The sequence below is a fragment of the Bombus pyrosoma genome, linkage group LG4 (assembly GCF_014825855.1).
Source record: "Bombus pyrosoma isolate SC7728 linkage group LG4, ASM1482585v1, whole genome shotgun sequence".
Lineage (NCBI taxonomy): Eukaryota > Metazoa > Arthropoda > Insecta > Hymenoptera > Apidae > Bombus > Bombus pyrosoma.
Genome location: NC_057773.1, coordinates 6675603 through 6692339, shown reverse-complemented (window position 1 = coordinate 6692339; position 16737 = coordinate 6675603). Strand labels below are relative to the sequence as shown.

Sequence of the window (16737 nt, the reverse complement as noted above, 5' to 3'; positions counted from 1 at the left end):
CGCATTTTGCAAATTGTTACGACGATTCGAGTAAGATAAGTAGGAGGAACAGGATATGAGATGAGCTTGGAAAAACATGTATCACGCCCACGCACAATGTAATAATACATACCTTATTATAGTCGTTAGGGAAGGACTCGTTAAGAAGGTTAATCGTCGATTGATAATTGGTCCGAAATTGGATCCGTTCGTTTATGGGATCTCTTTAAATGAAATTGACATTGTTCCTTGATTCTCCTATCATTCGACTCATTTATCACTTTCTGTTAATTGAACAAAAGTACTACATTTCTTATTTAGAGATCTTAATCTTATCTTATTTATCAGAATATTCTTATAATTCAGAATTGAAATAATTCTCGGCGATCCCTGATTCGCAATCAGACAAAAATTATTATTCTCTTATTTTATAATTAATATCCACCATTTAATTATATCTCTCAAAATATTATAAACAGAATACCCATACAAATACTTTATTTCAGTACCTAAATTCCTATAATTCACGATTTAAATTCATTGTCAGCCCATTTAGAATACTCAAAATTGCTGATCAAATGCGTCTCAAACGTGTAAATCTCCAAAGAGCAATATTTTAACTCATTGGTTGACTCTTGTTAGTAAAATCTCTCGATTTACCTTCCAAATTTAATTCCACTCCGCATTGCGTCAAAAAATCCTTGCAGAAATACGTTTGCTATCATACTATACATAATTCCATGTCTCTTCGCCTAGATTTCAGCTGATAGCGCGACAAATCCCAGGACAGCGGCAATTTTTATTCGACGAGACCTAGTAGTCGTCACGATAATAGATCAGAATTGGCAATAGACAGGCTGGTGTAGCGATTTTTCAGCTGGCAGCTGTCCCAAACGATTTAAGCTTATTCTCATTAGGTCAAGACCGGCCGGCCTTGTATAGGGATTCTCAAATAGGCCAAACGACAAATCGTTGAAAAAAATTTCAGCTGAACTCGTGTTCAAATATCTATTAGTTAGCGTTTTCTTCTTAGAGTCTCTTGTCTTGTTACTGCTAAATCAGCAATGCGGAACAACTGGTGGAAACAAAGAACCGGTGAAAAGATACGTCTGGTTACGTGTATCTAAGTTTGCGTAAGACCTCAACTGACCGGTGCTAAGGAGAAGATCCAAGGAAGAAGGATCCAGATTCTAGATGTACGATATCGTGGTCCTTTGAAGTCTTGAATTATGTATTACGTTTCTACAGGAGAAATTATACAGGTGGATGATGGGTTTCTTAAGCTGGGAGCGATGCGTGTGAATACTGTGAATGAGTGTACAAATGAAGTTCGAATTTTTCATTTTCTCTCGACTATTGGAAATTATTAGGTGTGAATATGCTATCTAGGAAACTTCTACTTCCTTTTTAGGCTTAAAGGATTTCCAGCTTCGAAGTATCTATGAGATTTCTAATTTTTTGTAGAAACTTAGCGAGAAGCTTCGATATATGCAGCTGTCAGAAAGGTAATAAATTAAGCGAGGCAAAGAGTCGACTACGTTGATTGCATACAACAGATACCGTATGTTAAATTACTACAAAATCTACTTAAAGCCACTATTACTCTTAATGCCCAAAAATTGGTAAGATTAGAAATATCTACGAAATCTACCAAAATTTCTTAACAACACAAATTTCCTTAATTTCTTAATTACTTCACGGAGATTACAATCTCCAAATTTCTACAAAATCCATCTAAATTCCTTAACAAGATAAGGTTCCTAATGTTCTAAACACAGAGACAACCTCCATAGAAATATCAAAAATAAAAAATTCGATGAAAATCTCTGAAGAAGTAAGGAAAATCTTCCGTACCTCTTACCAAGAAATTGTTTTTAGTAAAAAGAACTGTGGCGATATCGAAAAATGAGTCATGGATTCGAGGAAATCCACCGTGAAGTATACACACGAAGCAGCATAATAATCTGTACTTTTTCAAGTAATCTCGTGTCATCCTTTGAAACAGGTTCGAAAGATGATGAACGAAGAGAAGCTCTCTCGCGTCGGGTGTCGGGGATGGGCCTGTTTATCACTCGAGGACAAAGACTGTACTGTATTGGGTCTTGTATAGAGCAAGCATTATAACGGGGGCATCGATGGGAAAGCACGAACGCTCGTCCTCGGGGCCAGGACGGATAAGCATCAATCTCGATGCCACGAATCCGATCAGAAAGATAACCGCGTGCCTCGAGACCCCGCGTCGTGACTCTGCACTCTATTGTTTCCATCTACAGGTGCTAACAGTCCTAGAAGAGGAAGCACGTTGATTTTCGTTTGGATCTTTGGAATTTCTCTATTCGATGGTATCAGAGAAGTTTTACTGGCCTGATTCGACGTATAAAATTATTTAGGTTTATTAAAAAGTTGATGGCACTTTCGTTTATTAAATGTACGAAGAAGAGTTAAGGTCCCAAGTGGTTGGTCTATTTATTCGGTGTCAACCTGGAAGTGATTGGACAGTTTGAGGGTTCTCGTTACGAGTGCTTTTGGAAGTATTAAAGGACCTTCGGTTGGCTTGATTAAATATATAGGAAGTTGATTAAATTTATCGAAAATTCACTGCATTCATCGAGCATGAATGTATCGAATTTATATTTATTTATTGAATTTATCAAATACTGATCGCACTTCCATTGTTAAACCAATGTCCAACTTGTTAATTACGTCGAGAAGTGGGTCAAAAGTTTGTCTATTCCTTGGAAACTTTTATTATTTTAATTGCTAGCAAAATATACAACACATACGATATAACGATTGTTTGATTGTTTTCTTGATTCAGGTTATATCAGATATAGAAGGTTAAAGTTCAAAGATGATTTACTGTTCACAGAATAATTCGAGAACTTTCTCTTCAATATCTAACTTGCGGCATAAAACCGAGTGAAACAATAAAAATCAAGATTGATAATGGTTCCAAGAGAGTTTTAAACCCATACTCGATTTTAATCAACCATTTTGGAGCACATCCATTATCCTACATCCTCATCCTAAAGTGCCGCCGATAGACGAGGAATCCGAGTGAATACGAATAACAGGATCTAGCTGATAGACTACCAAGAACTTTCTTCTCTTATACAGAATTCTCCCTAAGCGAGGTCAACATAATCTGAATATACAATGACCAAGCCGTCTAATTTCAAAGGTAGCTAATAACACCCTTCGAGAGGATCAGAAGCTGCATCGCTTGAAAAGTATCTGTTCAAACACGACGAGGAAAGATTTCGCAGCTCGTGACATTAATATCCTAATTAACTTTCCAATATTTCCTCGAACAACCTATTTCCAATTAGATCGGAAGAGTATAAAGAAGCAGACAGAGAATTCAAAGGAAAAGATTCCTCGTTATTTAGAATCCGCCAACTTATTACTATTCCACTCGTGAAGTCAATGAACTTCGTGGAAGAACAATAAGCACAAAGATTCCAATTTACACGTCCTCGAAAGAGTTTCACTTCCTAATTATCCAAAATCTATCGTTCAATGCGATTCCCATTGTTCAAGTAAATGAACTTCATGGAGGAACAATAACTACAAAAATCATCAACGATTAGATCTTCCTATGGATCCCACCAGAAGAAGCGAGGAGATTTATCTGAGATTTTTGACTAAACGATTAACACCTCCTCAAGAGGACTGCACTTAGATAAAAGATCGCGTGGGTGTGTTATGAAGCGTATATAGTAGATACAAAGAAAAATCATGGTGGCAATTAAGCGCGAACGAGCTGGAGGTGACATCCGTGTAATTACAGTCGTCCAAGAGCCACGTACACATCAATTACCCGAGGGCGTTGACCACATATTAAACGAAGTTCAATTGCAGAAATCTCTTGTCCACACACGTCGTCGATTTCCATTCGTCACCAAGCTTCCTTACGACATTGAAACAGGAAACGGAACAAACGATCGTGTTAACATATTTGCTGCTATTAAAATACGGCCGTTTTTTTTCCCCCGGAAATTAAACACTTGTCATTTTTTTATTAGATATATCTTTCATTAAATTAATAATATTTGTCCTAACTTCGTCGCTTCCTGTTCCTGTTTATCTTTCTAAGCTCGTTTGATAAAAAGTTATTCATAGCAAATGATTATAATAACTGGTGAAAATAATAATTTATGTCAATTAGTAATTAAGCAAGAATTATTCCACTGATATTTGTAGAGTTAATATTAAGATAAAGAAACGTTTATCTTGAAACTGGTAAAAAGCTATTAAACAGGCAAAAATTATCGTGTAATCAGGCGGCTAATGTTTCTTCGTTTAAGATGTTAAACAGAGACACGTATATAGCGTGGAATAACAGTCACGCTTTCTAAATCCGACTGTGTTCCGCTCTTTTCCTCTATTTCGGTGCAGCCTCGACTTTTGACACGTAAAGACGCGCTTCCTACGGCCGAAAGATGAAAAAGCTTCAATTCCGGGAAGAAACAGAGTGAAGGATCGACGAGGAATATTCTAGAAGTACTCTGAGAGTCTGCTCGTTTTATCAATTGCCGGTGAATGGGTATTTCTTGGAAGACTTGCGCAAAAATATTTCTTGATACATTTTACAGTGCGACAAGACGAAATTAATTGTAACGAGAACTTTAATGAATTATTTTGAACTTTTTTGCTATGAAACGCGGAAATGAAATATTAATTATTACGAAGACACGGTATAAAAACGATAGGACATGTATTACGCGTACCTTTAACCAATAAATCGTAAAGAACAGACATAATAATAATCAAGTGATTGATAATTATCATCTGTACTCAAGAATGTTACGGGGCGAGATCAATCGTGAAAATTAATAACAGAGAAATGAAATATTAATTACTGCCAGGACTCGGTGTAAAATAGCACGATATAAATTAGCCGTAGCTTTAAGCAATAAATCATACGGAATAACTATAATTGATTAAGAACCATTGTGTGTAACCAAGAGCGCCACGTAGTCAAATCAATCATAGCAATAAATACCAAGAGTTTTAAAAAACAAACCACCTGAAGATTTCTCTCTATAAAATACTACCATGAAAGAAATATTAATTATTACCAAGACGCAGTGTGAAATAGTAAGGTGCGCATTAAGCGTACTTTCAAGAAATAAAACGCGACAAGCAGTCACGATAATTAATTGATTAATAATTACCGTTTACCTGTAACCAAGAGCACATAGGCCAAAATCGGTGCTGCATATTAATACTCAGAACTTTCAAAGCACAACCATCTCAAATACACTACCAGGAATGAAATATCAAATATTACGAAGACGAAGACCTAAAATGATAGGGTAAACCTACCGGTTAAGCCTACCGGAGCAGTAAACTCGCAAGAAATAACTATAATAATTATCCGGTGGTAAATATTGAACGTTCTTGAAGGATCGTTTAGAGGCGAGTTCGCTGGTTTGCCAGGCTCACCGCGTGCAATTAGAAAATTCCTCCGAAAGGATGTGCGACTTCCTGGGAAGAGCTGCCGACAATTTTTATCACAGTGGAAACCACTTAAGTAATGCCACAGATAAAACACTTTGCCCACGAGTACCGGTGTGTAACAGTTGTTTATCCTCTTTGTATCGAAACGGCGTATTTCCATGCTCTTTTAAGTACGTTTCTAATGTGGACAACAGGAAACGATGCCACGTACACGGGAAAATCGTTTCAATGAAAACATTCTCGAGGAAAGACGAGTCTTAAACAGTTTCAAGATGATCGCGAAAAAAGAAAGTTTCGATTTAATTGGAGGGGAAGGATTAATTCTCGACATTGAACTTGGAATATTCAGGATTCTTTGGGCGATGGCGACGAGAGCGCTACAGCACGGTTTTCAAAGCGGCGACCAGATTCAAGGACTGCCTCGCTTCGCGATGCAGATCGATCGAACCAGTCACGGTTGTATACGGTGTCTACCGCATCCTGTCATTTTCGAAACCAACCACCCTTCATCTTCAAGAATCTTCAAAGCGTAAATAAAATATTAAACGTGACACTTTTATATTTGTCGCGTTAATCGATAAAAATAAAGATATCGATTTGTTACAAAAAAGCTTGTTCACTAAAATTTTAGAATATTCCTCTTGAACTAGTTAACAACCTCCTAAGTATCACATACGAGACTATGGTTTTTTAAGAACTTCGTAAGTGTAAATATCACATCAAAGATATAATATTTCCTGTCATAATTGATGGAAATAAAAGATCCGCCTACCATATATATATCGTCAAATGTATTTTACACTAAAATTCTATTAAAAATCCAGAATATTTTGTCCAATGTATTTAACAGCCTTTCAAAACTCACACACGATACTCCTATTTTAGAAAACTTCATTTATATATATAGGTATCACATCAAACGTATACTATCATCTCGTGTCATAATTGATAAAAATAAAGCTATTAGTCTGTCACATATTCAAACGTATCTCATAAAAAACTCCACTAAATTAGTATTCTTTCTAATTTTCACAGCATCCGAAAGAGATACTCGGACAACCTTCGCAAGTTACAGCTGTCAAGTTGACAGTTCTGTACTAACCAAACATCAACACATTTATCCTGACCAAACTAACGAGATTCATTGGAAAGGGAAAAATCAATAAAACGTGTTTCTAGAAAAAAGGAAAAGGCGTCTGTTGCCGTCTCGGAAGGAGCAAACCGGATATCCAGCAAGAGGGCTGGAGGAGCCGCAGTGCGGTAAAGAGGCGGGCAAGCGAATCGGTTCCGGGATTACCTTTTCTTTCCGTATCCAACATTGTCGAGCTCGACGTGTCTGTAGGTCGCGTAAGTGGCCATCGTTCTTTTCTTATGATCTTCACCGAGGTATCTCCTCACGCGTACACCCTCCGCAGCGTCTTCAAGATCCTCTTCTCAAGATGTGTCACCCCTGGATGCTTGTACACAGAGAGAAACAGCCGAGGAATAGCTCCGAATATCTTGAAAGATGTCAATGTCTCGAAAAGTCTTCGATGTATAAAGTAAAACGACGTTGGAAGATCCAACGGGAGGGGAAAAAAAAAAGAAAGAAGATGGAATCAGACGACGAGATTTCCAACAAGCAGTAGTTGTCCTTGGACTCGAGCGTCCTTGATTTAAAGAAGAAGGAACAGCAGGCTGTTTCTTCCCGGTCCCAAAGAGATTGTCAATTCCTCCCCGGCTTGGATAAGGTCACGAATATATCGTTGGTCGAGTAGAGGTACACTCGTAGCCGCGTACAGCCGAGAAACTGGCAGCCGAATGAGGATCCAGCCAGTATATAATGCCTCCTCCACCGGTGCTTCCCTCCTCTCTCTCTTTCTCTTAGTTGCCCGTTCTCTCTCTGGCGCTCTCGTGGCCGCTCTTCTAGCACCGATCCCAGGTCTCTCTCTCCCACCTTCTTCCCTCCTTCTTGCTTCACCCTGTGCAAGCTCTTTCAGCCTGGTTTCGTCTGCACTTCCCTCTTTCTCGCTCTGTACATACACGTATTTGTGTCTTTGTCAGTTACTGTTCGATCGTGTTCTCCCTATGCTTGTCTTTGTTTCTCTGCGTGTCCCTATCATTGTCTCTGTTTGATTCGAAGCCAGTCCAGCAGAAGCTATACACCACCATCCTGTTCCATGGGTGCGCCACCACCTCTAACAGCAGCAGCAGCAGCAGCAGCAGCAAAATCAAGGGATAACCCCGGCAGACCGGGTTTGTATGCATTTCCACCCCCGACAAGCGGCGGAAGGCCGACGACGCCGACGCCGACGCCGACGTCGACATCGTGCATTCACCTCAATCAATACACGGTTCGGAGAGGAGGTGGGCTGGTGGAAACAGCGGCAGCAGGACACGCGCGGGAGGGACGTCGCGTCGACGATCGTCCGCGTAGGCATCGCGTCGTCGCGTTCTCGCTGCATGTGCACGCCGATGCACGTGCGCTAACAACGGAACGCACACCGGAGATAATGAGCGCCCTAGAGGAGAGAAGAGGAGAGAAGAGAAAGTGGAGGGAAGGGTGAAAAGGGACAGAGAGAAGCGGGGAGGTGGAGAACGCTGGCCGGCGTCAAGGGTTGCGCCGATCGTTAGGGATGCCTTTCGACGCCGCCAGAGGAGGGTAGACGGTGGCGCAAGCGACAAAATTCGAAGAGAAGCGAATAGATGCGAATAAAATGCAAAGAGGGTCGATTAAATATGCGTAAATTTAAAAAGATATGAGTAGATTGAATAGAGTTAATTAGATGCAAACAAATGCTAGAAGGGGCGACTAGACACGAGTAGATACGATTGAACGCAAAGAAGAACAAGTGGATGTAAGAATAAACGTGGACAGACGTGACTAGACGTGAGTAGATACGAACAGGATTACACAGATGCGAGTGAACGCGAAAATCACTAACTAGATACGAGATTATGCGAAAAAAATGTAGCTTGACGCAAAGTAGACGCAAAAAGAAGAAACTATATGCTAATGAGTATGGCGCAAACAGGGGCAATTAGACGTAAGAAGAAATATGAAGAGAAGTAACTAGACACAAATACACGTGCACAGAGGTAACTAGACGCAAGTAAACATCAAGAAAGGCAACTAAACGTGTGTAAATTCGATAAAAGCAAGACGTAGAAATAAACGCAGGACGGTTAACTAGACACGAATAAACGTGAAGAGAAGTGCAAGTAGATGCAGACAAACGCGATCAGACGCGAACAGACACAATTAGACGTGAGAAGACATTCTCGCTTAGTTTCCGAATAAAGGGATAACCTTAACGACCTAAGCCATTGTCAGAGTAGTAAGACAGAAAACACTGGTGGAACGCTTTTGGCATATGGTTCTTAATTAGCTTGAGATTCGCTGACATTGAGCCGGTTAAACAGTTGAGCACTGCCGACTCTCTGAAATGGGGTGAACGCTGATAAATATTGTATACAGAGTGGAAGATGAGGTTTCGAGATATTAGAATGTCTTTGGCAGATGATAGATATGACTCTGTGTATGAAGATGCGTTTGTATGAAAACATTAAGATATCTTGCGTAATTAAACATAATATGTGTATAGATACTATCAGAGGATATATTATACGTTTCCACTAAATGATTATTCAATTTCTAAGGATGAAGGAGCTGACATAAAAAGAAAAAATTACGATGTATATGTAGCTTTCTTTCAAAAGCTAGTACAGCTTTCTTTCAAAAGCTAGTACCTCTATGATTTTATAAATAAACTCGAAAGAAGAAAAAATCCCTCTTAAAAGTATTTATGATGCCTTCTATCGACACAGAGCCTCTACAGGCGCATTCACCGAGACCTGTATAAAATCAATAGCCTAGAAAGCTTAAGAAATGTTTACCCATATTATATCAATACCACCTATGGTATCCACCATGCTCAGCCATTACTAATTCCGTAACAGTCACGTCAATCTCTGAAAACATTTTTAAACCCAAATTCTACGCTCTCCAAGCGTTTCCCATCGACCACAGAACGTAAGTAAACCATGCATAATAATCATCGAAATCACCGACATCCTCGTGCGTACAATATCACATTAATCGTCCATGTAGAGAATAAAATGGTGCACAAAGGTTGTCGCTGGACGTCAGGACACTAACAACACACGACAAGAAAGTGAAGAGAGAACTGGTATCCCGCTTTCAAAAATTCTTTTGCTATTCTTCCATCGATTCGCGATTCCACCGCGTCACGCACCGCCATTAACGAGGAACGAAGCTCAAAAAGCAACGTTCACCGTGTCTCAATCGCGATTACACAGCGGAGAGACGCACGGTCGGTTTGTCGCGCGTGTTATTCGACGTGACACGCGAGCATACTGGAGAAAATACTGTCATCCGCGAGAACTGTGCTACAATGTACCGTATACATCGTGAAAAACGTTCACGGTGCGTGCGCTATGATTAAATGAGAAAAATAACGTTAGCTCGCGCAGCCGGTTCGCGTGACGGATGGTTTAACCCTTTCGCGGTCCGAATCTCGTTTAATGCTCTGTACCGATTCGCTTCTGATTAATAACGCGCATGAATCAAACCAACTCCTTTAATCTTTTTATTACAGAAAGTTGGATAAAACATTAATAATTTATATGATATTTCATAGAATTTGCGCGAAAAGTGGTTGAAAGGGCTACATGGAGTTTTAGTGCAAAAAATGGTACTTATTCTGCGTTAAAATTTGGAGAAATAGGAAAACAGAGAGGTGTAGAAAATTCGTGGAATCGTAGGACGAAATGTTGCAGCCAGCGTCATATGTAAAAGATATATCAAATCTTGTGAGCCTAAAGAAATAATTATTTCTTCATCCCATCGTCCTGAACTTTCCATCGTATCTTTGTACCATGAAAAGGTAAATCAGTGTTTTCGATCCAAAGTATGAAAATTTAAAAATTAAAGAAAGAAAATAACGTAAAACGTAGACATTTCTGAAGAATCATTCCCTTTTTTATTCGCCTCCAACGAATTGGACAAGGATGCACATGAAAAGGATCTCGCGATCGATGAGAAATTTTAAGGGTTTCCACGGTTCGTTTCCGAAGGGACACGGGAGAGGGTTACATCCACCGGAAAGACCGATTGGGGATGTTTTTCGACCGTCCCCGTGGTGCGGCTCGAGTAATCGACTGATTAAATTGCCCGCCCTTTCCTCCACTGACTTCCAGCACATCGCCAGAGGCATCGCGTTACTGGAAACTGAGCTTAAGGGATGAGCCGCCGAGTTGGTAATTTTGTCGACGCCTGTGAAGTGCAGATGGATCGATGTTTATTCGATGACTAATCATCTGGGAATACCGAAATCGTTTTGTGGACGTGTTTTGACATTAGGGAAGCAAAACGCTATTTATTATTCCTTTCCATAAACAGGGATTTAATCTAAAAGTAACAAGAATTAAAGCTCGAAGGCTTTTCCTCTGGTTTTGTGAATCGTTTTACGCCGCTTTTTATCACGTTCGTGTCGTGAAGTTTTCATGGATAGATACCGATACACCGTAATTCGTCAGTATAGTTAGGCTTGTAAAATAAATCCTTCTAACTTAAAGTTAGATTTATAAAACATGGTGACTCGAAATTTCAGAATGTTACGCTACATTTATAATTATCATTACTCTTACTAAATATCGTTGTTAATAAGCTACAATTTTAAGATTCCATAGAGTAACAATAATCCCAACTAACGATGAGTTTCATAAACTCAGAATTCTAAACGTGATACTCTAGTACATATTTTAAATTATCTAATCTTTTTAATTTAACTCTTCTCTGTTATAAGGATTCTGCTTTAATTAAATGTTAATTAACAACAGTAATTGTTGAACACATTTTAATACTCTCAACCGGTGTTCAACAATTGAAACAGATTGTAAATATTTGATTTCCGCGATTATAAACACGATTCTCGTCGGAAAATCTGCAAGATATTTACGCTGGATGGGCAACAAGGGGAAGCTACGTCTGAGTCAGCTCCCTTTGTTCTCGTATCTAGGACGACTACTCGGAGGGTGAGAAAGGCATTTACATACATGTATGTATACCTTGAAGTCTTCCTCGGAACATTTATTCTGAAATGTTCTGCTTAACGTATTCAGTTTTACGAGACTGCTCAGTCATCTTGTTCGAATTAAGATGTGATAAAAGTCGTCGATAGAAGTTTTTACTACATTCATAGAATAACACGGTTGAAGATACTATCATTCTATTCTAAATATAATATTCCGATATATTATCAATATCTTCTTATCCAAATATGTACAGATTATACGCTTATACAAATAAACAGATTCAACCGGCGGATATTTAATTAATTTATTACCAACTACAATTTCCAATAAACATAATTCTGCAGCAAATACGACATTGAATTTAATTATTCTTCAAAGTATGTGTGCAATAAACAAAAACTCAATTTACAAGATATTTCATTTAAAATCTTTGAGTAAAACAATTTTATTCATTTAACCAATCGCTAATTAAAATTCCAATTGAAAATTACTTACGTCAAAACTGCATTTACAGGAAATTTCACTTAATATCTTTAAATCTAGCAATTTTATTCTCCGATAAACGAAACAATATTTTGAAAAACTATGTGTAAACGTTCGCCGGTAGCGCGCATAGGACTGAAATGAAATTTGTTCGCAAACAAGTTGAATAGCTTAATCGAAACCGGTCGCGAATAAATTCTATCAATTATTTCCGCGGCAATCTCACGCCTAGAGATCGACATAAAGATTCGGTGGTTAAGTCAACGGGTCGAGGAAATACGCTAGACGTTAATTGCACGTTGATTTACGGACAAACGTTTAGACAGATTGTAGGAACATCATCCATAGACGATTATGCGGCACTACACGATGTTTCGTTAAGGAGCAACGAATATGCGTGCATTTAACTGGTCGGTTCTCCGATGGTTTGCGTGGCCAACCTTATTTCCGCTGTACGATAAAGACTACCAAGGCTAACTCTTTCATTGAATCCAACGAGCATTTGTTGAATCTCATCGTGAAACACACCATACGGTCTCATTCTTTGTGTAGTTTCTTGCGAGTTTTATAGTGGAAATCGCGTTATACGCGTTCGCCTACATTTTACCATGGTAAATACAGGAATATTTTCTTTTTTTCAACGTACCTTTTCGCGTACTCTTCTTCCGAGGTTATTAGTTATATTAGAGCACGCATTATATATCGTGAGATAGTACGCATATTGCTTGTTTTTACAGCGTTCCTTCGTTTTTTCTTTGTAGGTGGTGTTTCCTCTTTCTATGTCTTTATTATGATGCTTCTTTTTATCCCTCATCTTTTTTATTCCCTATTAGAATCTTCGAAATACTCTTTTTTTCATCGTTAAAATTTTCTGGTTGCATTCTACTCCTTCTTCATAAGAATGCATACTATGATTAATAGCGTATATCTGGTAATCATTGCGGCGCATATATCTATAAATTATTGCAGACGTTGCGATCCAGGGATGAATGCTAATTTAATAAATATAGACCGTGAAAAGAATATATAGAGTGTTCGTTTGAAAACTACCAGTTATCTCGAAGACTACGCGTTTTAGAGAAAAATGTTTGAAACAAAAAGTTTCGCGATCTCAACGAAGTTAAAAAGATGAAGGAGAAACTAAAATACATTTTTACACGAGTAAATATCTTTTTAAGATGAAGTCCTTAAAAAAAATCTTTCCGATAAAATTTCCTTCTTCTTTCCTTATTCTTTATAGAATAATCATCTGTACAAAAAAAGTATGGTTTTCATCTAGAGAAAGATCAAGTTGATCTTCAATCGATCTTGAAAGCAGCTAAAAAATAAAAAGACAGCAGCACAATTGAATTCCCCTTTAGAAACCGTGAAACTTTTGTTTCAAATGTTTCTTCTTAAAACAAGTAGCTCTCGAGATAATGGGACGTGAAGTTCTTAAATGTATGAGCACCCGGTATATCGTGTCTGCAATATATTATCCATGTATCTGAAGCAGCGAATTTCGAGTATATCCCGTATCAAGAGGCTAAAGAATATTTCATATATCACAGATTAGCTTCAGTTCTTTAAAAAAAAGTATACTTTGACAATTCAATAAATATTCTCAATGAAAAATATATCCCATATATATTCCCGTATATATCCCATTATATATTTTATCCTAAGAAAACAAGAAATACCCCCTCACCCTAGCCACAATCTCGATGCAGGAAAAGCGAAATAACGTTACAGCACATAACCTTAGTGCATCAATCGATGCCGCGACTTAATACTTTAGTTTAAAACTTTGCTACAATGTGTAGGCTACTGTGAGTACATTCTCGATGCCACAACCCACAGTGTTCGTTTAATGGGTGCTCCGAATGGGCGGAGCGTGTTCTTAGTGAAACGGTACCGAAACGCGGTTACACAAACGGCTTCCGTTTTCCAACAGACGGGAGCCTAAGCTGCTGTACATTGTATACACAAGGTGAACAACATAACCTACAAAATGAATAGAAAGAGCCCATCGGTGCTAAAATACGCTGGGCTAACATTAGACGAGGCATCCGCGATATTTTATTTTTACGATTATACCTCTACGTCGTGCTTGCCGAATGCAACCCGCTTCGAGAACACGTAATGCTAGCAGTGTGAGGTAATTGAGTTCGTGTGGTAAATCAGCTCGAGGAATAATTTTGTTATCGTTGGATAAAGTACTGGAGACCATGTGGCGAATTTGGAGTAGTTGAGTATAGGAAATAATTAAGGTAATATATAGGGAATAAGTAGGCTACTGTGTTTTACTGGTTTAGAGTTACGTTCAGTATACTGAACATTCCAAATTTTAAAGCCTAAAAATCACAAATCTTAAAATTCCAAAATACCAAAAACTTCAAACCTTGAAATTCCAGGTTCTAAAAATTGCAAATCCCTAAATTTTTAACCCTACAAATTGCAAATCTTAGAAATCGTAGATCCTAAAATTCCAACTCCTACAAATTTAAACCCATAGAAATTCTAGGTCCTTAAATTCCAAATTCTGAAACTTGAAAACCCTAGAAATTCCAGGTCCTAAAATTCCAACTCCTACGAACTTAAACCCCTAGAAATTCCAAATCTTAAAATTCCAAATTCTAAAACATTAAAACCCTAGAAATTCCAGGTCCTAAAATTCCAAACCCTCAAAAATTGCAAACCCCAGAAATCCTAGGTGCTGAAATTTCATTCAAATTCTGACAAATTTCAAATCCTAAAACTTCTAAATTCTGTTTTAGACACTTTGGAGAAGTTCCTTCGTCCATTTTGAGCAAAGGCTAGGGATATTTCGCGATCAATTCTCACGTCTGAGTAATCCAGACTTACGTCACCGAGCTGCATGTAGGACAACAGAGTGGTTGGAGGGATAGACACAGTGGGTGTAGGTCTGCGAAGCTATCAATGAGGCGGTTAAAAAGATGAAAAGATAAGTCTTAAGTTGGAGTGACGAGGGGGCGAGTAATTCCTTGCAAGATAGTCTAGAATTTAGCGGGATGTTTGGTGCGAATATTTCGATGGAATTCTAGACGGCGTGTCTCACAGAGAGTGTCTTTAAGACATGAAAAAGGAACGAGAGCCTAGAACCTTGACAGTGAGTCTTTTGCGTGGTACAAAGACCACCAGGAAGAAGTGTTCAAAGATTGCCTTCGTGATGGTTCATCGAAGCGAAGAAATGAGAAATCGAATCTATTCCTTGTAGCAACATAGCAATAAAGACTAACATTGTAACGATATGGCCGTGAGAGCCTCGTTTTGCTTCTTAATTAGCCTCTGATCGATCTCCATACAACGATCAATCGAGATTGCGTACTACATGTACAAATAGTGTTTCTTCAATCAGAAGAAGACGCATCTGTTATTGACGTAGGTTGATATAATGAGATTAATTTATTCAAGGAGATAATAGATTGATAAAACAAAACGATATATCGAATGATAAATGAAATAAAATGAAGAGAATGGTAACCGTCAGAACGCAAGTTTTATCTAAGAATATTAATTCAAATTAATATGCAACGATATTTTAAAGACAAAATTCCTATCCAAAATAATAATAACGACACACCTATATCTTTGCCATTTGAAACGAATCCTTTGATTAACGAGTTATAATTAAGCTAGATTCAAATGGCTTGAAACGAATCGACGGGGCGGAGACAATGTATAGAGCAATAAATTTATGCTTAACGCTTTTTTTATTACTGTTACTTGGTTTCGACGTCGTCTCGACCGTTCGCGATCTCTGCTAGATGATTTATGCTACTTTCGATGTTTCCCTGGAAAAAGGGTGACCGACCTCTCCCGGCGCTTTCAACGATTCATTAATCTCCCGGCTGTTTCGATCCCGTTGCTTATCACCGATAACACGTGCACACGGTTCCAGCCAGAAAGGAAACAACTTCTCATGAATTTTCATCGTCCATGCTCAGCTGCATGAAACTTCGTGGACCCGATTACATGCACATGTTTCGTTGTTAAGCGCGTTTAAACTTTAAATGCACAAAGATTCGTTATATGTACAATGTACAAATATTTCGTATGCAGAAGTCTATTTATCCGAAGTCATCGGAGAACAAAAATACATTTTTATAATAGGAGTTCACAGATCTTCCCTGTTTATTTCCTCCAAACAAATGAACCGAATCGATGGAAGTTCGTGTAACGAGACACGAACTAAAATTTTATTTTTTGGAGTTCTACCGAATTTTGCCGATGTCTCCGCTTCTATGCAACCTCGATGTTCCGAAGGGCACTTCGAATCACCAAAATTTCTATTATAGTTGGGATTTTATGTTCCCGTTTATAGCGTTGCCACATAGTAGACCAGCAGCCAAAATTTACCTCTAATAAATCCAACCGAATTCTGAAACTGTTATTCTAAACGATAAATCTCCGATAAGATTATCCCAATGAACAAACGATAAAACGCTGGAAATCGTCGAAACACCTACAACAAATCGTGACTCTATTCATATCCTTATCACGAAAGGAGGAGAGTACGGAAACTGCTAGAAAGAGCAAACAAAACGCAAGACCAAATAAGCCTATCGTCGATTCAATCTGTGTCATCGTCCTCGTGAAGCGTGACACGTCAAACACGAAGAAAGAAAGAAAGAATAAAGAAAGAAGAACAAACATATCGAACGTGTTTTCCCGTTTAAAGCCACTCCGTGACGAAAAGGTGAAATCCCTAGAAATTTCTGAAAGCATTCCATACTGGTGTAACACATCGTTTTCTCGACTTTCAGAGAAATTCAC

General features: G+C 38.4%; 2 protein-coding genes and 1 long non-coding RNA gene across 8 annotated transcripts in view; 1 reads left to right on the top strand and 2 right to left on the bottom strand.

Moving 5' to 3' along the window:
• The window catches only part of LOC122566473 (microtubule-associated protein Jupiter), an 86453-nt gene that overhangs the window by 23928 nt on the left and 45788 nt on the right, over positions 1–16737 (bottom strand). Inside the window, exon 1 of one of the 5 annotated variants that reach the window (XM_043723769.1) lies at positions 6740–7602. The exons of 2 other annotated variants lie outside the window; for them this stretch is intronic. In XM_043723769.1, coding sequence (XP_043579704.1) covers positions 6740–6801 — 62 coding nt within the window. In that variant the 5' untranslated portion in view covers positions 6802–7602. Of the gene's footprint in view, positions 1–6739; positions 7603–16737 lie in introns of those variants that run through there. 2 more of the 5 variants (XM_043723773.1, XM_043723774.1) reach the window with 2 other exon arrangements.
• On the bottom strand, positions 129–1333 carry LOC122566479. Its single transcript, XR_006316533.1, has 3 exons — positions 1130–1333; positions 640–1054; positions 129–263 (listed from the first exon to the last, which is right to left on the bottom strand). It is a non-coding gene; the product is annotated as an uncharacterized LOC122566479 (long non-coding RNA).
• LOC122566478 lies at positions 5568–6732 on the top strand. 2 transcript variants are annotated; one of them, XR_006316532.1, is made up of 2 exons: positions 5568–6143; positions 6478–6732. XR_006316532.1 is itself a non-coding variant. In XM_043723782.1 (2 exons), the coding sequence occupies exons 1-2, from the start codon at positions 5643–5645 to the stop codon at positions 6527–6529; spliced, it is 381 nt and encodes a 126-aa protein (XP_043579717.1). In that variant the 5' UTR covers positions 5568–5642; the 3' UTR covers positions 6530–6732. The 2 variants fall into 2 exon arrangements, 1 of the variants encoding a protein (XP_043579717.1); XM_043723782.1 differs by having other exon boundaries at positions 5568–5971.